The sequence below is a fragment of the Theropithecus gelada genome, chromosome 1 (genome assembly GCF_003255815.1).
Source record: "Theropithecus gelada isolate Dixy chromosome 1, Tgel_1.0, whole genome shotgun sequence".
Classification (NCBI taxonomy): Eukaryota; Metazoa; Chordata; class Mammalia; order Primates; family Cercopithecidae; genus Theropithecus; species Theropithecus gelada.
Window position 1 is genome coordinate 128,373,689 of NC_037668.1, and position 25,321 is coordinate 128,399,009.

General features: G+C 36.1%; 2 protein-coding genes across 5 annotated transcripts in view; one reads left to right on the plus strand and one right to left on the minus strand.

The window, feature by feature from the left end:
* Positions 1–37: 37 nt before the first annotated feature.
* On the plus strand, positions 38–17,315 carry TRMT13 (tRNA methyltransferase 13 homolog). Its single transcript, XM_025385269.1, has 11 exons — positions 38–201; positions 3,645–3,691; positions 3,793–3,859; positions 6,392–6,454; positions 6,923–6,992; positions 7,149–7,255; positions 7,594–7,761; positions 9,864–9,936; positions 10,802–10,876; positions 14,708–15,140; positions 15,437–17,315. The coding sequence occupies exons 1-11, from the start codon at positions 55–57 to the stop codon at positions 15,630–15,632; spliced, it is 1,446 nt and encodes a 481-aa protein (XP_025241054.1). The 5' UTR covers positions 38–54; the 3' UTR covers positions 15,633–17,315.
* The window catches only part of LRRC39 (leucine rich repeat containing 39), a 31,557-nt gene continuing 21,892 nt past the window's right edge, over positions 15,657–25,321 (minus strand). For 2 of the 4 annotated variants that reach the window (XM_025385303.1, XM_025385287.1), the window contains 5 exons: positions 25,031–25,167; positions 22,970–23,115; positions 21,849–22,001; positions 19,193–19,332; positions 15,661–15,907 (listed from right to left, as the gene is read on the minus strand). In XM_025385303.1, coding sequence (XP_025241088.1) covers positions 15,852–15,907; positions 19,193–19,332; positions 21,849–22,001; positions 22,970–23,115; positions 25,031–25,167 — 632 coding nt within the window. In that variant the 3' untranslated portion in view covers positions 15,661–15,851. Of the gene's footprint in view, positions 15,908–16,166; positions 16,237–19,192; positions 19,333–21,848; positions 22,002–22,969; positions 23,116–25,030; positions 25,168–25,321 lie in introns of all 4 variants that reach the window. The other 2 variants (XM_025385281.1, XM_025385294.1) reach the window with 2 other exon arrangements.

Consider the following 25,321-nt stretch of genomic DNA (forward strand, 5'->3'; position numbering starts at 1 on the left):
GACAACTTTTCTTCTGGTTGCCGGGTGCTGGACAACCGAAGTGAGCCCTGAATTATGGCGACCTCCGCGTCGTCGCCGCACGCGACTGGTTTTCCAGCTGAGGGTAGATGCGGTTACTATGTGGAAAAGAAGAAACGGTTCTGCAGGATGGTGGTGGCCGCAGGGAAAAGATTTTGTGGTGAACACGCTGGAGCCGCGGAGGTGTGGTATCGCCCTACTCTCTCCAGAGTCGGAAATAAGTATCCTGGTCCTGTCGGTGCTAGAACCCGGCCCCTCCCCTCTTTGACAGGTTTCTGCTTGTGTCCCCCGGATCCTCCAGCTTTCACTTTAGTAAACCCAGTTTTGCCCTCCTTGCCGACCGATTATGAGTTCTAGTGATGAGAAATGATTTAGTTTACCAAGCAAAGCGCCGGCAGTGACCCATTTATCTTGATCTTAACTCATGGTAATGCTAGGTTTTAATTTTACCCCAAGCTACCGCTCCGTCTCCCTGCTGGAAAATGGTAGTTTAGAAAAAGCAGTGATTGAAGTCCTGAAGGTTTCACTAGTTGTGTTCTAATTGTTATTTCGTGAAAGAGAAGCACTTCTCGTGAATGCGGTTGGAAAAAACTTTCTTTTAAAAATTTAGACTTGAGGCCCGGCGCGGAGGCTCACGCCTGTAATCTCAGCACTTTGGAAGGCCGAGGCGGGCGGATGACTTGAGGTCAGGAGCTCGAGACCAGCCTGGCCAACACGGTGACATTTCTCTCTCTACTGAAAATAAGAAAATCAGCTGGGCGTGGTGGCGCGCGCCTGTAACCCCAGCTACTCGGGAGGCCGAGGCAGGAGAATCGCTTGAACCCAGGAGGTGGAGGTGGCAATAAGCCAAGATCACGCCACTGCATTCCAGCCTGGGTGACAGCCAGACTGAATCTCAAAAAAGAAAAAAAAACATGTTTTTTTCTATTTACAGTTTTTAAGAATGCAACTTTGCTGGAATAGGAAGGAAAGATTTTTAAATATATACGAATTGACCTTTTACAACTGAGAACAAAGCATACAATTTTGTTTGATAATAGTTATGCATATAAATGTACTATAAAACACTGTATATTTGTATGTCTGTATATTACTTTAGGATATATGTGAGATGGGAAAATAAAAACCAGAGGAGCAAAATGCTGATAGGAAGAGAGCATGTCTAATAGAACTATAAAGAATAAACCAAAGCGATCAGCATCTGATTTCATGCTTCTGAATGTCCAGTATTATTTGCATTATTTTATTTCTTAAGGAGTTTATTCTTCTAGACAATATCCAGTGCAGATCAGTCCCCTGACCCCCTTCATCTGCCACTCCCTATCGTAGTTATAGCCTACTTCCTATTTTGTTTTGACTGGCATTTACCAAAAGTGAAGCATACTGAAAAAAGGACATTCTTGTTATGGAATATGGGAGACGTGACTTGCTGTGGGAACTCTGAATTATGCCCATAGTCGTATTAACTGGTCTTGAGGGGACTGGCAAACATCTGTTGTTGAAGAATGAGAGTTATGATAGGAGAATGATTTAGACTCCACCTTATCCAGATATATGGAAGACGAATACAAATGGTGATGATAGTAGAATACGAATAAATCCTTACAAGCCGATCAGTATTCCTAGAGAGGAACGACATATCGTCATTAGTCCCTTGAAGAGAGACTGCAAAACATCAAGTGGAAACACTTTTCATGACTACTATCTGGTTTTAAATTGTGGCTATCCTCCTGAATCTGTAATTTATGATATAACTGAATGTTGTGTTTCCATCTTTTTTTCTAAGTGTCATATGTAGCTGTGATGACACCACTTTAACTCATGTTTACGCAGTGGTTCTCGACAGGGACTGATTTTGTCCCCAGTGGACACTTGGCAAAATGAAGACATTTTGGTTGTCAAACTGAGGAGTATCACTAACATCTAATGGATAGAGACCAGAAATGCTGCTAAACCTCCTACAAATCACGGGACACCCCCTGCACTCACCCCCTCAAAAGAATCACCAGCCCAAAACATCAGTAGTGCCAAGATTCAGAATTCCTGTTTCTAAATTCAACTAATAAATTTTAAATGTGCTTTTTTTTTCCTATGCTATGGTTAGGCTTTGGGGGTTAGAAGAGTCTTTTATATGGAGGTTAGGATTTAAAGCCAGCAATAAGGAAGAAATAATAACACAGTTTATTGAATATACAATATTTTCCAAAAAAATGAAAATTTCTTAGTTTTCCCATGAAATTCAGTGTGAATAGCTTCATGGACATGCTGAGAGGCACGTTCAAACAGAAATAAATTTTTAAAAGAATAATAATAACAGACACTTAGTCGCCACTTACTTTATGGCCAGCACTGTGCTAGGCAGTTTTGTTTCGTTTTTTTAACTATTAGCTGACTTAATTTGTTCAAACCTTAGGAGGTAAGACATATTTTTGTTCTCACCTTTCAGATGAGGCAGTAAGCCTACCTAACTAAGGTCATAGGGATCGTAGCCGGTAGATAGAGCTGGGTATCATACCTAGGCAGTCTGGCTGGCCTGTGTTCTTAACTGTTATACGATCCCTATTTATACAGATTCATGTGGAATATTGGGTAGATTTGCCAACATTACCAATTTTCCTTTTTTCCCAGTTCATATAGTCATGTGGCACATAATGACATTTCACTCAACAACAGACCACATATATGATAGTGGTCCCATAAGGTTATAATACTGTATTTTTACTGTACCTTTTCTATGTTTAGATACGTTTAGATATACAAATACTTATATTGTGTTACAATTGCCTACAGTATTTAGTATGGTAACATGCTGTACAGGTTTGCAGCCTAGTAGCAATAGGCTATACTATATGGGCTAGGTGTACAGTAGGCTATACTATCCAGGTTTGTGTTACTATACTGTATGATGTTTTCACAATGACAAAATCACCTAAAGATACATTTCTCAGAATGTATTCCCTGTCATTAAGTGATGTAACTTAGGAATGAGTAGGATGTAACTGATACTAAAAAGTTGCAATGCCAGTAAAATACATCTTAAAATCCATATGTCAATGGGCAGCATTTTCCAAAAAATGATAAGTCTGTGAGGTGATGCATGTTAATTAAGCTTGATTTAGCCATTCCACAATGTATACATATTTCAAAACATCATGTTGTATTAAAACCATACATATATAATAGTGTATATTATTTTATTGCCATAAAAATCACAATTACTTTTGCATCAACCTAATATGTGATAAATATATACAACTATTTGTCAATTAAAATAAAATGAAATAGGTAGCATTTTTTTGTTTCTTGGTTGTGCAGAAAATAGTCATGCATATAATAGTTGATGCTATCCTAGATTTCAGACACCATATGTAGGCCTTCTCTATAACCTGTTTGAAGCTATAGACCCTTGTTTGTCCAAAGCAGTATTTGTTCATAGATATTTAAGCCAGCTACACTGGAGAGTTTTTGTTAAACTCTTGGGACCTGATTTTGCCAACTTTTCATTATGTCCTTTTAAGGTTTCCTTACTTTGTTTTGAGATTGCAGAGACACTGAAGTTATATCTGGTATCTGTAAGCAATCAACTTGATATTTTATTTAAATAAATGTATCTCTTAATTTATTAGGAAGAAGATGCTCGGAAAAGAATCCTGTGTCCTTTAGATCCAAAACAGTAAGTATGGATCAGATACGGAGTTTTTTTTTTTTTTTTTTTTGTGCTGGAAACAGTAATTGGCGCAAATCTCATTTGAAATAATTTCTTTTTAAATTTAGCACAGTATATGAAGATCAACTAGCAAAGCATTTGAAAAAATGTAACTCAAGAGAGAAACCAAAACCTGTAAGTGTTTGATCAGTAAAATTGAATGGTGAAATGTGGTATATAATGCCTTGGTAGATGCTGCACATGGAATGGACTTGTTTCATAGCTGAGGAACCCAAGCTCAGGAAATACAATATTTTATTTAAAGAGATAGGGTCTCACTCTTTCACCAAGGCTGGAGTGCAGTGGAATGATCATAGCTCACTGCAGCCTTGAACTCCTGGACTCAAGCAATCCTCCCACCTCAGCCTCATGGGTAGCTGGGACTATAGGCAAATGACACCACACCTGGCTTATTTTTTTTATTTTTTTATAGAGACAGGGTTCTCTCTGTGTTGCCCAGGCTGGTCTCGATCTGCTTGTGTCAAGCAACACTCCTGCCTCAGCCTCCCAAAGTGCTAGGATTATAGGCATGAGCCACCAAATCCAGCCAAGAAATACAAATATTTTTAAATTGGATAGTAGGCAAACCTGCCTGACTTTTGTTGCATAAGTAGATATTTATTTATTACACTGTACAATAAGGGCTGCCGTACGATCCAGGAAGAGACATCATTTCTGTCTTCCAAGGGTGCTTGGCATACAACCTCCCTTGAAAAGGTAGTCTGGGAAAAAAGGTAATCAGTGCCTCTGCTTCTAAGACTCGTAGAAAATTGAGAGACTTATGGGAGGATGTCTTGCAATAGCACCTCTCAGTTACTTTGACAAGATACTCCCATACATTTCCAAATGCCTGCCAATTGAGAACCACTGGGCCAGATGGGATAAGTTTAGAAAGTATTTTTACATTAAGATGGTGTAGAAGAAAAATAATGACCCTCACCACCACCACCTACTTAGGACATAGCCCCTCTAATAGAAAGAGAGAACATTGGCTTTGTTTGCAAATATCTTCCTTACCTAAGTTCCAGGTTTCAGTTAAAGCAAGCAAGTTTAATAGGTGTTCTGAGAAAAGTTTGAGAGAATAAATAAATTTATTAAAAATGGAACCCCTTGGGTGAGTTTCACTGCATACCAGCACACAGTGGCAAGGAAATAGAGAAAAGCAGTGGAATGATGCGACAGAGAAAGAAATGCAAAGCAGTATTTATCTGGTTCACTATGTAGAGTAGGACACTTGGAACCCAGGTAAAGGCATATCACTATTCTGCTTTACTTTGGAAAACTATAGTGAGCAATGTTTAAAAATTTTGTATACTAATTAAAAGTTAGTTGGTTATAAATTTCTCCAGTATAAATAGTTTTCACATTTAAAAATCTACTCTACAACATAAGTTACCTGGAACACTTTTGGCAACCATTTTGAACTAAGAGTACATCAAATTCTAATACTTAACAGCTAGTTTTCTATTATAGTTTTATTTCAGTTATCCAGTAAAACATTGTAATTCCTGCAAGCTTCACTCATTCCACTCAATCACCAGTTTCCATTGCTAGCAACACACATTCTGTGCGTATAGGTAAAGCTAGCAACACACGAGCAGGATGTTACCTTTTGCCTCTGTTACCTTTCTGCCTCCATGTAACAAAAGTCCATTTAACTACACATAACATAATGTTCCCAAGAATTATTTTCACTTTTGAAATGGGATTTGTAGAAACAGTACTGTTTCATTCATCTAGATCTACACCGTTCAGTATGCTAGCCACTAGCCACATATGACTATTTAAATTTGAATTAAAACTAAATAAAATTAAAAATCTAATGTCTCAGTCACACTAGCCATATTTCTGTGGCTACCATATTGGCCAGAGCGGATGTAGAACATTTCCATCATTGCAGAAAGTTCTGTTGGAAAGTGATAATACAGATCCTTACCTAGAATCTGTATTTCTGAAGCCAGACTAGAAAGATTTCATTATCTGTGTGTGTTTGTTTGTTTGTTTGTTTTAGAGACAGGGTCTTCCTATATTGCCCAGGCTGGTCTCAAATTCCTGGGTTCAAGAGATCCTTCTGCCTTGGCCTCCCAAAGTGCTAGGATTACAGGCCTGAGCTACTATGCCTGGCCTCATTATGTTAATTTAAATAACTAGTGTGATGGGACATTTATATTTTCAAGTTTTAATTAATATTTTAAAATAGAAGAAATCAGACTTATTGTTATAATATGTATGTCTTTCTGTTTTTGGTCATGCTGCATGTCTGATAAGCAGCATTATGTAGTTAGTACTTTGCTGTTTTTGCTTTAGCACTATAAGACAAAATTGTTACAGTTCTAGTGTATACAGTCTAGGCTGTAAAACTTTTAATAAATGTTACAAATGAATTTCTTTAAACTGTAAGTGCGTATTCAGATAACACCTCCCTAGAATATAAGATCCATGAACACCTTTTTGTCTCTTTTGTTGTCTACTGTGGTGGAGTGCCCAATACCTAAAGCAAACTAGGGACTTGAGTAAGTACTCAATAATGATTTAATGAAGAAATGAAGGGAGGAAGGGAGGATGGCAGGTGCAGAGCAGGGGATAAAGGGAAGAATCAGTATTTTAGTTTAATGTTTGTGAGCTTCACATTATTAACAGTTCTTTTATGTTTTTGTTTTTGTTAAGGATTTCTATATTCAAGATATTAATGCAGGCTTAAAAGATGAAACAGAAATACCTGAACAATTAGTAAGTACATTGACTTAATATTTAATTTTAAAAGGTATTTATAAGCTCTTTTCATGATGTGAATAAGCCATGTTCTAATCTTTGTTTCAAGCAAATCTGTTTTTAATTTACGGTGCATTTTCCTATAGACTCAATATTGTTAGAGATGGTTAGTTCCCAGACTAGCTCATGCCCCATAGCAAAACAAGCTACAATATGGCCCTGAGTCCCCTTTGATTCTTGAACCCTTCTGAGCCTAGACTTGTTCTTGACCTTGAGGAAGTTAGGAGAATTAAAGTAGCACAGCAAAGACGGAGTAGAAATTTAGCAGTTGGACAATTCTGATGGCAGCTTAGGGAAAAGGCTTGATAGAGAGAAGAGCCTAAGCTGTCATGGGAATTGCCCAATTGGTAAACCTCTACTCAGTCTCTGTCATGCTACTTTAAAGCAATTTTTGGCTACATTATTTAGTTTTATTTTTGTATATAGGTTCCAATTTCTTCTCTATCTGAAGAGCAGTTGGAAAAGTTAATTAAGAAATTGAGAAAAGCAAGTGAAGGTAAGACTGCCTAAAGTTGCAAGTTCAATTATTTTAGAGTAATTAGGTGGTATATGAGTTGATACCATTCTAGTTTAAAATATGTTACTACTGTTGTTCAGAATCCTACAATTACGTGTTTGGCTGCTTAAGCTATTGTGCTTATATTTGGCACAGGTTTGAATTCTACACTTAAAGATCATATTATGTCCCATCCAGCATTACATGATGCACTTAATGACCCTAAAAATGGTGATTCTGCAGCCAAGCACCTGAAACAGCAGGTATGTTTAGGCTATAGTAACTACTAAACATGGCCTTTGTTCATTTGTTGAAAGTGTTTTAAATGTAATTATTAATAAGATTTTATTTTGTTTACCTTTCAGGATGCCAAATATTTCCATTTCAAAAAATACATAGAAACATATATAAAAAAATGAGGGCATGGATATGATTCTGAGTACCATATATTAAATATTTAAGAGCAAGAGAGAAAAATTTTAAGTCAAGTAGAAATTATCAATGTAAAACATCTGCCTTACGTAGAAATTACCTTGCTCTTTTCCCATTTGAACAAAATGTGTTTGCTCTAGTTTATAAAATAATCTTGTGAAGTTTGCAGGCTTCTATTTTAGGTAACATTGAAAAATTAAAGTTACTTGGTCCGAGAAGATGCTTTGTTGAGTTTGGAGCGGGAAAGGGAAAATTATCTCATTGGGTTGATATTGCCTTAAAAGATGCTGAAAAAGTTCACTTCATCCTAGTAGAAAAGGTGACCACAAGATTCAAGGTGAGTGAAACAATTGCTGTATGTTAGTAACCAAATTTTGTTTTCATTTTTTGTATTCAGGAAAAAAGCGATAGAAACATTTCTTAAAAGAAAGGAAAGGAATTTTTTTAATCTGTTTGTTGTAGCTTTTTATTAGTTCCAATTGTATTGATAAACTGAAGGTGAATTTTTTTAGTCTAAGTTTTGATAGTCTGTTGATCTGAATTCTTAAAATTATTTGCAGAGACAGGAAAATATATAGAAAGAGCCAAGCTCAAGCTAGGAGTTAAAAGTCTTGGGTTCTACTCCTATCTTTACCACTTGCCATTCATTCATTAAACAATTTTTGAGCATACTGCCAGGCCCCACCCAGGCTGAAGTACAGTGGCAGGACCTTGGCTCACTGCAGCCTTGACCTCCTCAGCTCATATAATCCTCCCATTTGAGCCTCATGAGTAGCTGGGACTACAGTCACGCACCACCATGCCCAGCTAATTTTGAAAAATTTTTTGTGGAGACAGGGTCTCACTTTGTTGCCCAGGCTGGTCTCGAACTCCTGGGCTCAAGCCCTCCTCCCACCTTAGCCTCCCGAAGTACTGAGATTACAAGCTGAGCCACTGTGCCCAGCCACTCTATTACTTATATTTAGAAAAGAGACCCAGGCAAATACATAAATTACTATAGTAAAGTGTTAAAATACGAGAAAGGTCTGCACAGAGTACAGCGTGGTTTCAAAGACAGGAGTGACAAGTTTTATTGCAGGGAAGAGATGGAGAATGACTACGCAGAGAAGGTGATGCTTGAACTAAATCTTGAAAGGTGAATTGGTGTTTGTTAGAGAGTTTGAGAAGCATTCTAGGAAGCAAGAACAATGTAACCAAATACATGAAATAACTTGGAAACATTCCTGTTTAATGGGAGTACATGTTGCAAAGTAGAGTTCAGCAATGATGAGACTGGAGAGCATGGCTAGCCTATAGAAGATCTCATATTTTATGCTAAGGAAGGAGTTTGACTATGCTGCTGTCTGGTGGGGGTACAATAAAAAAAAGATTTAGTTCTTGGCTTTGAAGAAGCTTATGTCTAGTGGAGTAGACATATAAATATTTGTGTTCAGTATGCTAAGTGTGTTTTGTTAGTGGTAAGTACCCAATCCTATGGGAGCATGAAGATAGAGCAGCAACTTCAGTCTAGTGTGGGTCATAGAAGTTTTCATAGAAGTGACAGTTGAGATGAGATTGAAATAATATATAAGAGTTGGTAAAGTAGAAGGGAATTTTTCAAAGTTTATCCTAGCAGCACCATTAAAACTATATTAGAAGAGTCTGACACTTGAAGTAGAGAGATTAATAATAAAGATAATTTTTGTCCAACAATCCAAGTAAGAGAGAGGCCAGAGCTAAAGCTATTGCATTGGGATGGAGAGGAGAGCAACAGTATGAGAAATGTGAAGGTGTTGGAAGCCACAAGAGTTGGTGATTTATTAGTAATTGAATATGAGAGAGAAGGAGTAATTTTGGGTAGAATTTTTATGACTTAGGTGACTAAATGGTGTTCTTTCCTGAGATAAGGGGGGAGCAAGAGGAAGGAGGGTTTTGGAGACAGAAATAATGAGTTCAGTTCTGGATGTGCCCAGTTTGCTGGTGAAGTAGAGCTTTCTAGTTCACAACTGAGTATGTGTCTGATGCTCATTGGAGAGGCCTGAGCCACAAATGTAGATCAGTAGGTCATGGGCACATAGGTATAGGTTAGAATGGTTGTGATCTTTCAGGAGAGCAAGAGGAGGAACAAACCAAAAATAGTATATGAAGAGTGACAAAGATAAAAGAGCTAGTAGACAATCTTACATAAATGACTTAAGATCTGTGAACTTCAGTTCCTTTGTCAGTGAATTGGGAATTTTTAGGGTTAAAGGAAATGATGTCTATGTTTACATAATTGATAAACATTTTCAAATCTTTTTTTAAAAGTCTAATATTTTGAAGTTCTCATCAAAGAATGTACAGTCTTCATTTTTAAATATATTCTGTTGCTCTGAATTTTGAAAACAAAAATCTTTTTATTTTCATAAATCCTTTTTAAACATAAGAAGTCATTATTACAATAATGTTCTGTTTGTGCAGGTGGATGGAAAACACAGAAAGAAAAATTCAGTGTTTGAAAGACTTCAAATTGATATTCAACACTTGTGTTTGAGTAAGTTGTGTAACTTTCCATTGCTCTACAAATAAATCATAACTGTTTCAAACTCTGAGGTTGCTTAGAAATCCAATCATGCAGAACGGTGCTTCAGAGAAAACAGTCAAATCAATCCATTGTTAATATAGAATGTTTTATATAGTGTGTAAATAGATGTAAATTGAATTAAGGTTGAGAATTTTTAAAATTTTCAGTATCAAGTGGAAATGAAGTGTTAGGGAAGAGTTTAAAAGTTTTTATAATATGTACTTATGTTGTTTCTTTGTCCTGTTTAAATTTTTTTGAGTCCGTTCAAACTATAAACTAGCCTTCTGCCTGCAGTTAACATGACTTTACCTAAACCATTAAAGAAAATGAGGTATTTCTCTGCCTAGCTAATGTGTAAAAGATACTTCCTAAAATTTTAAATTGTACAAGAGAAAAGAAGTCATCACTGTGGAATTCACATTCCATACACAAAACACACACAGACACATACACACACAAACACTCCTCAATCAACTTCTGTAGTGCCCTTTTTATACCTTTTCTATTTTTCAGATTATCCAAAGAAAATAATGCAAACATATCTTCACAGCCTCTTCCATTCACTAATTTTAATCCAGCCATGAAAAGCAACCCAGCATTTGTATAGAAATCACTGTATTTAAAATTATTTAACTGAATATATTAACTTTCTGATATTATGAACCCTAAACAAGTTCTTATGTTATATGTTGTGTTCCATAAAGTGAGAATTTTTTCTTTGAGTCTCTTTCAGGCTAAAATTCAGAGACTCTAATTAGTTATTTCTTTTGGAAGGCCACAATAATATGTACTTTCTTTCACTAGACAGTTAACTTAATTCTCATTTCCATTTCAGACAAGATTCCTGTGCTAAGAGAAGGAAAACTACCTGTGGTAGGAATTGGAAAGCATCTGTGTGGTATGGCAACAGGTATGTAACCATACTAATAGTGTTTACATTAATGCATTAAGTTTTGACCTAACCTGGCCCCAACCATTTCAGTGGCCTCTTTTGAATAAGATATCTTATGTTTACAACTCATTAATCTTTATAGAGCACTGGCTCTGTGCTTTATTAGATGCATAGCTTTCCTATTTATCTGCTCATTTTGGCCATTTTGCAGGATGAATTAAGAGTTTTGTATGTAAATACTGCATCACATTAGACTTTAAAGTTCTTTGGGTTAAATTTCAACCAGAAAAGGAAAATAAGACCATTTATGGAAACTGTATTTTTCCACCCAGAAGCTACTGATTTTTTGTAGAATAGTTCCTTAGGAAGAACTCAGAAACCTCTCCCATTAAAAGACTATTGTGTTTCAGGATTCTGGGGAAAAAGAAAAAAATAAATGTTAGACAAAAAAAAAAATCTAAGATGTCTTGTCTTAGCACTTTGATCCACCAGATCTAGCATGGTAAAGTGGAAACAGCATGTGCTTTAGAATCAGATAGTCTAGCCTTCAGCTCTGTTGTGTAACCTTGTCAAATTACTTAACCTTTCTGAGCTTTGGTTACCTCATCTATAAAACAGAGATACTAATATATTAATAATTCACCGGGTTGCATGTAAAGTGTCTGGCACATAATAGTGCTCCATAAATGTTAATTATTGTTACATCATCTTCCTAACTTTTGCTAGTTTCATCATCTACCCATATGGGTAACTTGGAGTGTCCATAGATAATATTCATATTGGCTGGAAATGGCATTGAGTACTATATATTCGTGTTGGCCTTCATAGTTTTTAAGACTATAGTAATGTACAACATAACGATGATTTGGTCAGCAGTGGACTCATATATGACAGTGGTCCTATAAAATTATACCATATTTTTACTGTACCTTTTCTGTATTTAGATACACAAATACTTACCATTGTATTACAATCGCCTACGGTGTTCAGTAACATGCTGTACAGGTTTGTAGCCTAGGAGCAATAGGCTGTGCCATACACCCTAGGTGTGTAGTAGGCTACACTATACCATCTAGGTCTGTGTAGTACACTCGGATGTTCCCACAATGATGAAATCGCCTAACGCATTTCTCAAAACATATACCAATGGTTAAGCAGTGCATGACTGTACTTTCACATACCTTATCTCATTTAAGCCTTATAAAAGTCTTCTAAAGTAAACCAGTTCCATCCTGGGGGTAGGAGGGAGTACACTCTTTTGACCTACAGTGGCCATTTCTCATGTTCCATGTAATTTTTTTACCCTTGATTCACTGTATCTGAATCCTCCTTTCATCTCTGCCACAGTTGCTGCCCTTCTTGAAATTCCATTTTCTTCTCTTTTGCGATACTCTTATTTCCTGGTTCTTCCCCTACATCTATGCCATTCTTTCTGTTTATTTCACAGTCTCCTTCCACTTCTGTCCTTTAAATATTTAATATTCAGGCTAGGCACAGTGACTTATGCCTGGAAACCCAACACTGGAGTCTGAAGTGAGATGATTGCTTGAGGCTAGGAGTTCAAGATTAGCTTGGGCAACATAGCAAGACCCCATCTCTACAGAAAATTTAGAAATTTGCTGGGCATGATAGCTTGTGCATGTAGTCCCAGCTATTCAGGAGGCTGAGGTGGGAGAATCACTTGAGCCTAGGAGTCTGAGTCTGCAGTGAACTGGGATAGCGCCACTGCACTGCAGCCTGGGTGACAGAGCAAGACCTCAATTGGTCAATCAATCTCAGACCCATCTGCTACACAACTAATGTGTCTTTCTCTTTAAACTCTTCAGTACTTACTGATATAGTCCGAACTCTTTGACATAACGTTTTCGTCTCAATCTGGCTTCAGCCTTCCTCTCTTTTTTGCATTCCCTGTCTCCTACTTTGCTGTTCAACAACATCAAACCCTGGGTGCTCTTCCATATACTGTACTATTTCTACTATATCTGGAATTTCACCCCCATTCACCCATTCACCCAAACAAAACAACTGGTCAGTTTTTACTCATCCTTCACCTCCGTTGTCACCACTTTCAGGGAGCTCCCTTAAATAAGATATGCCTCCTTGGTGTTATCATAATACCCTCTGCATAATTTTACCTTGTTGTATTTTAATTACCTGTTTATATATCTAATTCTTCCACCATGCTCTGAATTTTTTGAGTATATGGCATATTAGTACAATGCTTTCTATATAACAGGAACACAGTGAATATTGGAATGAATGAATAATCTTGGCTACCAATTTGCTGTGTTTCCTTGTCCCTTTCTGTGTATGTGGCTTTGTCCTTTAAGTTCTCTATGACAGATGAATTGAGATAAATTGCTAAAGCTCCTTCTAATTCTGAAATAACTTAATTCTTTTTTTTTTTTCTTTGAGATGGAGTCTCGCTCTGTCACCCAGGCTGGAGTGCAGTGGCGCAATCTCGCCTCACTGCAACCTCCACCTCCCAGGTTCAAGCAATTCTCCTGCCTCAGCCTCCCAAACTGCTGGGACTACAGGCTCGTGCCACCACGCCTGGCTAATTTTTGTATTTTTAGCAAAGACGGGATTTCACCATGTTAGCCAGGAAGGTCTCCATCTCCTGACCTCGTGATCTGCCCGCCTTGGCCTCCCAAAGTGCTGGAATTACAGGCGTGAGTCACTGCGGCTGGCCTGAAATAGCTTAATTCTTTTAATAATTTATCTGGTTATTCACATTTCTGAAAATCACCTACTTAAGTCAGATATGAATAAAACAATGACTAAATGTATTTTGTCAGAAAATAATAGTTTATGAAATAATAGATTAGCTATCACTTTCTCCAAAGAATGGGTTTCTAATGTTTGACTTAAATTCATATATTGAATTCAATTTACTAGTGAAATATCAGATCATTTAATAGTCACTTGTTTTATCTTAGGGTAATACAATTTTAAAATATGTATATGTTTTTGATTGAACAGACACAACATGACAATCTAATGGTTAAGACAGAAGATGTGGGTCCTACATTTGAGGTCTTTCCAATATTGTCAACAATGTAGGAGTTTTTGATGGGAAATAGCCATAGTCATCAAAAATCCATTTATTTAGTTTTAAAATATACTAAAATGTTTTCATTGTAATGTGGAGTACATCTCCCTCTTAAGTTTGTGTATATTAATCATTGCATCCTCAATGCTTCGCACATGAAAGGCATTCAGTAAATGTTTGTTAAATAAATGAATAAATATAGTTAGGCTACTCAGTGAGGCCTACTTTCCAGATTCTGTTCTGACTCCTCTTTCAACTCTTCAGTTCATCACTATTTGCTATGAGCCTCTTCAAGACAAGCATCTTGACTTAGCATCAACCTAAACAGATTTGTCTGCCCTTCCTTCCTCCTCCCTCCCTCCCTCTTCCTTTCTTCCCTCCCTCGCTCCCTCCCTCCCTTCCTTCCTTCCTTTTTTCCTTTCTTAAACTAGAATGTAAGTGTAAGTGAATAAAGTTTTCCTGTACAAGTCATTTCCTCAGCTAAGGTAGGAAAAGTGAGAGACAATTCAGGTAGCTGGGTAAAAGTTCTTCAAATTGTAGATCTTAAGCTTCAGATAGCTTTATTGGAAATTAGGCTTTACGCAGAATAAATCATTAAAGAAACTGAGAAGATAGTAAGAAGAGCAAATTTGAACGAAGTTGATAATTCACCATATAATTATTACAAATATAAAGCTGAGTAGGTTTTTGCTGTTTCTATTGTTGGGTTTTTAAAAACAGTACTGCTTAATAAATGTAAAAAATATTTATTTTTAAAGATGATGTGGTTTCGGGGGGCCACATAATTGTGTTTGCAGATCTTGCATTACGATGTTTGATTGAAACCTATGCTGCCAGTTTTGAGGAAAGGAATGAAGAACCTTTAGCCAAACGCATAAAGAATGATAAAACAGAAAAAGAAATTTACACTTTGGCCAAGGAAGGAAATGAAAAAAATGTCCCAGAGAAGTGGAACCCTGTGGCTGGCATTGTTATTGCACTCTGTTGTCACCACAGGTGTGATTGGAGACATTATGTGGGCAAAGAATATTTCAGGGCTCTAGGCCTTGGAGCAGTGGAATTCCACTATTTCCAGCGAATGAGTAGTTGGGCAACTTGTGGGATGCGGAAAACATCTTTGGAAACCTCAAATAGTACCACAAAGAGACAAGATAATCAGAATGATGATAGTGAAGAGCATGATGATGGAGGATACAGAATCACAGATGATGGCGCTGATAGTTTGCCTGGGTAAGAGACTACTTTTGTAATGTATGACACTAAAGGAGAAATATTGTATTATACTGTACTTTAGATGACTATTATCAACAATTCATGAAAATGTATAATCTAATTTTAGAATAAGCTAAAATATACACATCTCTTATTGTGGTCGTAAATATAATGTGTCTTGGAAGCATGGGATAAAGTACTTAGTACATTACGGGTTAGTTAACATTCTCTCAATAAATGGAAGTGACAAAAATAATTTTTTATAAACTTTTACAAAATTTTAACAATGTTTTGTATGTGTTTATTCAATTTAGGCTTCTTAGTGTTGAAGAAAAGAAGAAAATAGGGCATCTTTGTAAATTGCTGATTGACCAAGGTCGAATCCAGTATTTGCAGCAGAAGGGATTCAGTCCTGCTTTGCAGTACTATACAGACCCTCTGGTGTCTTTGGAAAATGTTTTGTTAACTGCTTTACCAAATCATTCTTCATCACCAGAAACAACTGCTTAATGGAAAAGAAATTTGAGCATCATCTGTCTTCCACCAAAAAAAATTTTTAATTATATTTTTATATTAAAAAATATATACTTTAAATAGCAAATAATATGAACTTTAAAAAATGCTGTGGCCTCATTAAACTTTGGTAATAGCTTTTCTTTTTACTTCAGAAATCCAAACATTAGAGAATTCACCAAAGTAATCCTCTTTAGAAGGGCATCTTGAATTATATTATCCATCCGTATTTATGGAGATTGGTAAAGTAGTTGAACCGTTGACTTGGTGATCTGAAACATACATGTCAACACATAATTAGCATATTTCTGTTTGTATTAATTTTGGAAATTTATCTTCCTTTGATTTTATTTAATATTTTTTATTTCTCAAGTTCAAGAGGTAGTGATTGATTGTAACAAGGGCCAATCTGAGAATTTGACTTGTATGTGGACATTTTTCCCTACAGACCTGAAAAGCACAATTATGATTTTCTCAAATGCAAACAATTCAGAGATGTTCACAATTAATAAACACAATTAATGAAGTCACCTTCAAATTTCCAGAACCATACATGTATATATTGTCAGAATCTGTCCATGACAAACACAAAACTTAAGAGCTATTTTCAAAGAAAGAAGATTATTTCACTTAATTATTTTGTTGGATAATTATCTAGTTAGAACTTCCAAAAAGATACTTACAAACATAATTCACAAATTTGAAATAACTTCTGGAGTTGATTAGCTATCTCATATCTTTTATCAGGTCATTTTTTACATATATAGGCACAAACAATAAGTATGTTCTCTTCTGTTTGGGAAAATAATTTGGAATAAAGTAGAAATTAGATAATGAAACTAAAAACCTCAAATTTAGGCCTTATTTAACACATGACTGGTTTCTATGCACAAGAAAATATTAAACCAAACATATGGTAGGACTGTTACTCTCTTCTGCATCTTATCCCTATTTTGTTTCTGCCTTTATTTGTAAAAATTGTCTTAATTTATGGTACATTTGCCAAGACAAAGGTTCAGAATTACTAATTTTAGATATTATGATATTCTGAGGTAACTATTTTTATCCTGTAGTTCTATGATTACATGATTTGTAAATAAGAAGCCTAACCAATTTAAAATTCCTGACTTTAGTCTCATATATCTTGTCAGACTGCCTCGGTTCAAATTCCAACCCTACCATCTTTGAGTTGTGCGACCTTGGGCATGCCACTTAATCTCTTTGTGCCTCAATTTTCTCCTCTTAAAATGGGGATGATGATGATAATAATACCTACCTCACAAGGTTGTTGTGAGTGTCAAATGAGATAACACAAGTAAAATGCATAGAACAGTTCCAAGCACAGAGTAATTCAATAAATATTAACTGGAAATAGTAGTGGTAGTAACTCGTGAATCTATTTTTAATAACATAATAGGCTTTGATTGTATTATCTCTTTAAGTCGTTAACTTTTTTTTCCTTGTTATAAGTTTTATGTCAAATGCTATTAAAGTAAGGTAGTTTGTTTTTTAAGTTAGTTACCCATGTCCCCAATCAAGGGAACCTAAATGAAGATATTATATCATTAAATAATTAACCTTTTTTTTATTGTGTCAAGCAATACTAATTTGTGTCATAAAATTTGTTTTGCATCATTCAACAATTTATGCCCAGAAATAAACAATATTCTACAACAGGCATAATCGCATTTATGTTTCATAAAATATTCATACACATCCAAGAATTATCATACGGAAACAGTTCTGTGGCCCATTTAGCTTAATGGTATGTTTCTGACAATGGTATCAAGTACCTTAACGGAAGATAAGTTTGTCCTTCAACATGCCAGCCTTAGGTCAGGATTATTGTTTTCCTAACTGTCAATTTGTCTTCACATATCATGAGAAAGTGACTATGTGGGATATGCATACAGCTATTTCTTGTCCTGCACAATTTTCAGATTCAACAAACCTCTTCTTGAACTTTAGATTCACCTATACAATTACCACAACTTGCATGTTCCACAAGTGCATCAAATTTACTGCTAAGGGCCAGGTGCGGTGGGTTACGCCTGTAATCCCAGCACTTTGGGAGGCCAAGGCAGGTGAATCACCTGAGGTCAGGAGTTCGAGACCAGCCTGACCAATATGGTGAAACCCTGTCTCTACTAAAAATACAAAATTAGCTGGGCATGGTGGCGCATACCTGTAATCTCAGCTACTCAGGAGGCTGAGGCAGGAGAATTGCTTGAACCTGGGAGGCGGAGGTTGCCAAGTGAGCCGAGATTGTGCCATTGCACTCCAGCCTGGGCAGCCAGAGAGAAACTCCTCAAAAGAAAAATGACTGCCAAAATTAGAAATCATCTTCTGCCTCTACCACCTGATTCTACTCGCCAACCCATCTTCTGTACTTCAATCTCCATCTTAGCATCACCGTCTATCCAGTCGCTCTCTAAACCAAAAACATTCATTATAAACTCCCTTTTCTCATCTTCATTCAATTACCAATTCTGTCTCCTAATCGTCTTTTATGTATTCTCTCTCTGCTTTCCAAAACTAGGTCACAATTAGGACTTTTTTGCCTGTCTCCCCAATCTGTCTCCATGTTATTGCATCTATGACCTTGCTACAATAAATCTAATCACCATTTTCTAAACATCCTCCACTGAATGTTAGTAAAAATTACTTCCTCTAGCTGAAAAACTCTGTCATTGTCTTCTCGGTTATACTCATTTTTCAAACTAACTAGTTGTTGCATTAAGTTGAACTAAAATCTGCCTTTTAAGTTAAAAACTCTTAACATTTTACAATTAGAAGACCACGATTTCTATTACTATTGTTTCATTGTTTTTATTAACAAATAATTGTGTACTTTGTCCTCTTCCCCTGATCTTGGTTTAGCTTAAAGCCCCTCCTTGATTAAAAAAAGTGGTGTAATTCAAAATTATGAGAGACTAAGTGATTGAAATCTCTATATCAAAACCTCACACTTCGTTGATTAAAATCTGTATTCTCAGCCAGACATGGTGGCATGCACTGATAGCCCCAGTTACTCCAGAGGCTGAGGGGGGATGATCTCTTCAGCCCAGGAGTTCAAGGCCAACAGTGAGCTATGATTGTGCCTTTGAATAGCCACTGCACTCCAGCCTGGGCAAAATGGGCAAAATAGTAAGACCTCATCTCTTTAAAAAACAAAACAAAACAAAACACTGTGTTATCTTAATATTTATGGAATGACAGGGAAGATCAGTTCATGGTCAAACTGCTATGTGTGGCAAGCTGGTAGAATGAGGTAGCAAAGCTGTAAGAATCACATCTTCACTCACTTGGTTTTACTTCATATGCTTAGCCAAAGGATTTATTTCCTTCCCCCACTTGAAAGACTTTGAATATCTTTACAACCCCTCTCTCCATTTCACTTTTTTTCTTCCCACAATATTGACTAAGAGAACAGAATTTGACAGAAAACTTAAGATGGAATGAGAAATATATCAAGGAATTAATCAAAAGGCAGCAGTTAGTGATATACACATTACCAAAAAAGAACATTGAATCTGTGTTATATACAAATCTTATACCTGCTCTTCTCTGTGACTCTTGTATGTATGTGTGCATAAACTGAAGGCCGAATAATTCCCGTTCCTCTTCTTCATCTGTGCCTTCACTGGGAGGAAGTGATACTTCCAATTTCAGTGGGTTGTCTCTGAAGTTGACAAACCTAGCAGTTCATCAAAAAACAGTATTTTTATAGGTGTCATGGAAGTGTACATTTATTTCCCTGGAGAAAGGTCAAATGATAATATACTAAATTACTTTTTTAACTGGTTTCAATAATTGAACACCTTGGTGAGATGTGATATATCTCAAGAATCTATGTTTTTTTTTTTTTTTCCTGAGAGAAAAAAACACTAGCTTTAGACAACTTACTTTCAAAGCTTATAAAAGCAACTAGTTAGTCTAGTTGCACAGGCTGGAGTGTAGTGGCATCATCTGGACTCATGGCACCCTCCACCTCCTGGGTTCAAGTGATTCTAGTGTCTCAGCCTCCCAAGTAGCTGGTACTAGAGGCTCACACGCATGACACCCGGACAATTTTTGTATTTTTAGTAGAGAGAGGGTTTCACCCATATTGGGCAGGCTGGTCTTGAACTCCTGGCCTCAAGTGATCTGCCTGTCTTAGCCTCCTAAAGTGCTGGGATTACAGGCGTGAGCCACTGCACCCAGCCTACAGCATATATTTCATGCAATACAGCTTAACTTCTAAGAGCAATGTTAACATATCTTAAATATAAAATTAGTGCTATGAACTTAGTTTCTGCATATTTTATATACCTTCATCTTACTTATCATTGTGTCTTCACCACCCAGTACAAGGCAGGTAGTTGCTGAACAAGTGAATAAATGAATTATTTGGTTATGGCAGTTTTGGGTTTTAGTGGGTATTCTCTTATTCTCAATTGTCAGAAGATTAAGCTTTGGAAGAAAAATGCTTGAGGAAGCTTTCAAGATGGGTTAAAACTTAAATGTCACATCTGAAACAGTAAAAAATCCTAGAAGAAATCCTAGGAAAAACTCTTCTGGACATTGGCCTAGGCAAAGAATTTATGATGAAGACCTCAAAAGCAAACACAACAAAACCAAAAATAGACAAATGAGATTTAATTAGAAAAACTGCTGCACAGCAAAAGAAATAATCAACAGAGTTAATAGACAACCTACAGAATGGGAAAAATATATGTAAATTATACATCTGACAAAGAACTAATATCCAGAATCTACAAAGAACTCAAACAACTCAACAAGAAAAAAAATAACCCCACAAGCGGGCAAAGGACATGAAAAGATATTTCTCAAAAGAAGAAATATAAGCAACCTAAAATAATCTAAAATAATTTTTAAAGAGAAAAAATACTTGACAGAGTTTTGATAGTACTTAGTAAAAAGTTATATCTAGTGGTTGTTTGTTTTTGTTTTTTGTTTTTAAGAAATAGTCTCTGTTTCCCAAGCTGGAGTGCAGTGTCGCAATCTTGGCTCACTGCAACCTCAAACTCCTGGGCTCAAGCGATCCTCCAGCCTCAGCCTCCCGAGTAGCTGTTATAGGCATGCACCACCACTCCTGACTAATATATCTGCTTTCTATCAGTAACATAATTGTGTCCATTTGTACTTATTTAGGAAATAAACACTTTTACGCTTTTGATTTTTATGTTGCGAATGAAGTTTTTTTAGCTGTATAATTTTCATGAATTTGTCACCAACAGAGGACCTTTATTTTTTTTTAGGTTGGTATTATAACATGTATTAAAATAATGCTGTGGGTTAATAGAAACAGCAAAGAACCAAAGAACTAAAAGGCAAGCTATGTAAAATCCCAACTAAAACCCAAAAATGTCTAATGTATTCATTCGTTAGCTAGCTAAAAGCCCAAAAAAGACGACACCCAATATAATAAAGTACTGCAAAACAATTGGCAATTTTCAGTTATCAAAATTGTGGATTTTGCATTTTGTATCCTTTTCTCAATCAAGAAAAAAATTATTTTTGAATGTTATATAACATACTTGTAAAACAAGATAGAAAAATACACTCTAAACTTGTAACAATGGCTGTAAATATTTTATCTTACATGTTTCTCATAGGCAATAGGTTGGTTATGGTACGTACATAGCATGAAACTAAGATGACAAAAATACATGTCAGCTGTACGATAACATACAAGTGACACTCCCATCTACCCATGCTAAAAAATTATATAATACTGTCAAAAAGAAGTCTTAAAACTACATATTTTAATAAGAAATTCAATAAAGAATGATAATACTGAGAACTAAGGCATTCAGAGATTTCAAGTCATGCTTTTTTCAGTTGATTCAAAATTTTGTCAACCAAGTTTTCTAAAGTTTGTTCAGAGCCAACATTACCATGTCACACATTTATTATTTCATACATTTACTTTCTTTCCCATAAAAGACCTTTGATAAACATCTAAAATGGAGGACATTTCTTAAAGCTGATAAATCCCAAACTGCTTTAGTTTTAAGGATTCTTTCTTGAATAGACCAGTGTTATATGAATCCTATTCATCAAATTGTAGAATTTCAACATTGGAAAAGATTTTTTAAATACCCATTCATGTAAATAACAACTGAAATTTATTAATAACAATCTCTCTACATTACTTTTTTCTGCAGCCAGAAAGCAAGGTTTTTCAGTTTTGTGCCTACAACTTTTTACCTCAGATTTGCCATTTCTTCCATGCATACTGGAATATCTTGCAGTTTATTGTTGCTGAGAACAAGAGTACCCAGATTTTTCATATTGCGGATTGTTTCAGGCAAGCATGTTATTTCATTTCGTTGCAGCCATAATGTATGTAGATTTTGCATTCTGAAAAATTAAGGTTTCTGCAATTAATTACGTATAATATGAAAACATTGGTTTTGGAGTTTTAAAAAACAATTTTAAGAGGCAGGGGTCTCATCATGTTGCCCAGGATGGCCTTGAACTCCTGAGCTCAGGCTACCCTCCCACCCTCAGCCTCCTAAAGTGCCGGGATTACAGGCGTGAGCCACTGCACCCAGCCTTTGGTTCTTATGTAAAAATCAAATGTCTTTTACAACATATTTAACCAGTATACTTACTGAGTTAACTGACATCACATTATCTGGTTATTAGAGAAACCGCATCAGGAAGTTCATCTCTACAGTACAACTCTTACATCGTATGGCAATAGAAATGAAATCAAATCAACATATTCTAGAATTCTTTCACTATTCTCATAGGATTTCTTGAAGAAGAACTGCTGTAAATGTTACCTAATCTGAGTTAGAGTCTTAAGAGAACAATCAAATGATTAATATGCCCATTTATAGCAAAGCAGTATGCATAATGCTTAACATCATGGACTCTGGGTCCAGGCTGCCTAGGTTCAAATCCTAGCTTGCCCACTTACTAACTTGAGCAAGTTAGCTAACATCTCTGTCATTAGTTTCTTCATCCGCTTGTAAAGTGCATAGAAGTGCTTGGCATATACTAAGCAAGGTGGTTATTGTGGCATATTCTTGTTAATTTCTCAAAGTCAGCCAGTTTTGGCCAGGCGTGGTGGCTCATGCATGTAATCCCAGAACTTTGGAAGGCAGAGGCAGGTGGATCACTTGAAAAAAGCCAGTTTTTTCTTCTTCCCAAACCCTTTTACTTACTTGGAACAAATGAAAATATTCTGTTAAAACAGTGTATTTCAAACTAGTTGGACCTATTGTGATTGATTATGCTCGAGATCCCATTTGTCTTGCTTAGTTTTTTTCATAAGAGGTTTCAAGACATTTATCATTAGCATAAAGAGTTATTTCTTTTACCTTTCTATAGTATCAGGAAGTTGTTCAAGTTTGTTGCTTCCCATGTCTAGCCACTCAAGGGCAGGCATGTTCAACACAGCAAGAGGGATTGTAGTAAAATGGTTCATACTCAGATCAAGGTGAGTAAGTTTTAGCAGATTGCTGAGCTGAAGAAGAAAGCAAAGTTTTTCAAAATAAATGCCCACAATGTAAACTACTAAAAGACTCACGTCGGTAAAGGCAATATTTCACATCCAGGAATGTTCACATTTTACTTGGGCTTTATTTAGTCATAGTAGTCTACAACAAATTAAAAATAAATATAAAGCTAAATAACCTCCAGGGAAGTGTAAAACTCTCATAGAAAGTTCACCTATTCAAAGAAAATTTATCTTTCATAATCACCAGGTTCCAGGGTTTATAGAATGTGCCTGGCAAAACCTTTTTTTCGCTGAGAGTAAGCACCCATTATCATGTTTTCCTTTGATCCAGTAGTTGAGAATTGTATGGGAAAACTCAAAATTTAACTTCCAAATAATAGTGGTGGAGGAAAGAGGTAGCTCATGACTATAATCCTAGCATTTTGGTAGGCAAATTGGTAGTTAGGAGGATCACTTCAGTCCAGGAGTTTGAAACGAACCTGGGCAACATAGTGAGACCCTGTCTCTACAAAATAATTTAAAAATTAGCCGGGGATTGTGGCACAAGCCTTTAGTCCCAGCCACTTAGGAGGCTGAAGTGGGAGAATTGCTTGGGCCCAGGAGGTTGAGGCTGCAGTGAGCCAGAATCACACCACTGTACTCCAACCTGGGTAAAAGAGTGAGACCCTGTCTCAAAAAAAAGACTGGTTAATAGATTGTACAAAATCACATAGCTTTTATAATGATGGGGCCAACCCAGAAACAAAACACATGAGTCAGAAATAAAGTATTTATTGATCCTCTTGTATGTGTAAGAAATTATCCATATTATCATTTTTATTATATGCAAAATGGTATTGTTTGGCTGTGTCCCCACCCAAATCTCATCTTGAATTGTAGCTCCCATAATTCCCATGTGTTGTGGGAGGGACCTGGTGGGAGACAATTGAATCATGGGGGTGGTTTCCCCCATACTGTTCTCGTAGGAGTGAATAAGCCTCATGAGATCTGATAGTTTTATAAGGGGTTTCCCTTTGCACTTGGTTCTCATTCTCTCTTGCCACCATGTAAGACGTGCCTTTCGCCTTCTGCCATGATTGTGAGGTCTCCCCAGCCACGTGAAACTGAGTCCATTAAACCTCTTTTTCTTTATTAATTACCCAGTCTTGAGTATGTCTTTATCAGCAGTATGAGAACAGATTAATACACAAGGGTATACATTTCATGAAATTGAACTATTAGAAGATATAATGTATATGTATATACTATGTTTTATTTGCAAGAGCAACAATTGTTGGTGACAAGTTTGCTGTTTTGGAAGAGAAGTCTGATATACTAATTAAGATAAAGTGGGAGAAGGGAATAGTCTATTTTATTTTATTATTTTTCTTAACTTTTATCTTGTAGAGTCATTGTTTTCAAAACCAAAGCCCCATGGAAACTTCTTCACTGATTCTAAGAGCATTAAATATTTTCAAAAAGTAATACAAATGTCTTTATTTTTATATGATCAATTTGGTTTGACCAATAACAAGACATCATACCAAATCAAAGTTTGAAGGCATTCCAGTCTTATTGCTATCACCACATTGTCTGTGCTTTATGATAACCATTTATTAATTAAAAAAGCATTTAAGTAATCACTACAACCTAGGCTCTGCCCTCAATTCTGAGACTATAATACAACTCTCACCCTGGTGTTCAAGGAGATCACAGTTTAACAACTGATGTCAGTACTGTGATAATAATAGAAGTATCTTTTACACTAAATCTTTCTCCAATTAAAAACCTGCATTATACTTATGGAAATGGTTTTCCCTAAATATTTTTTCTGAAATACATAGAATTTTCTCATTAGTTTTATTATTGTTAACAACCACACATTGAGAGGTCAACTACTGCAGATGGAAAATACAGTCATAAGCATTTATATCTTTCTAACCTCTTGTGGAAGATCACATATATCTCTGTTAACAGCCAGTTCTAGTTTCTCCAAGCTGGCACAATTACTTAGTTCCTTGGGGACAGTCTTGATTTTGTTGTAGCTAAGAATCAGTTCCTGAAGTCTAGTAAGCAGTCCTATAAAAAAATAATATACAATAGAGAGGAGTTGGATATAAAATAATGTTTATAGTTATTAAGGTGTTACAGCATAACTTACTTGCCAGTTTTGTATTGGCAAATTTGGAGTTCTTAGTTTCTTCCCTTTTCCCAGTCTGTGTCCTGTCCCTTC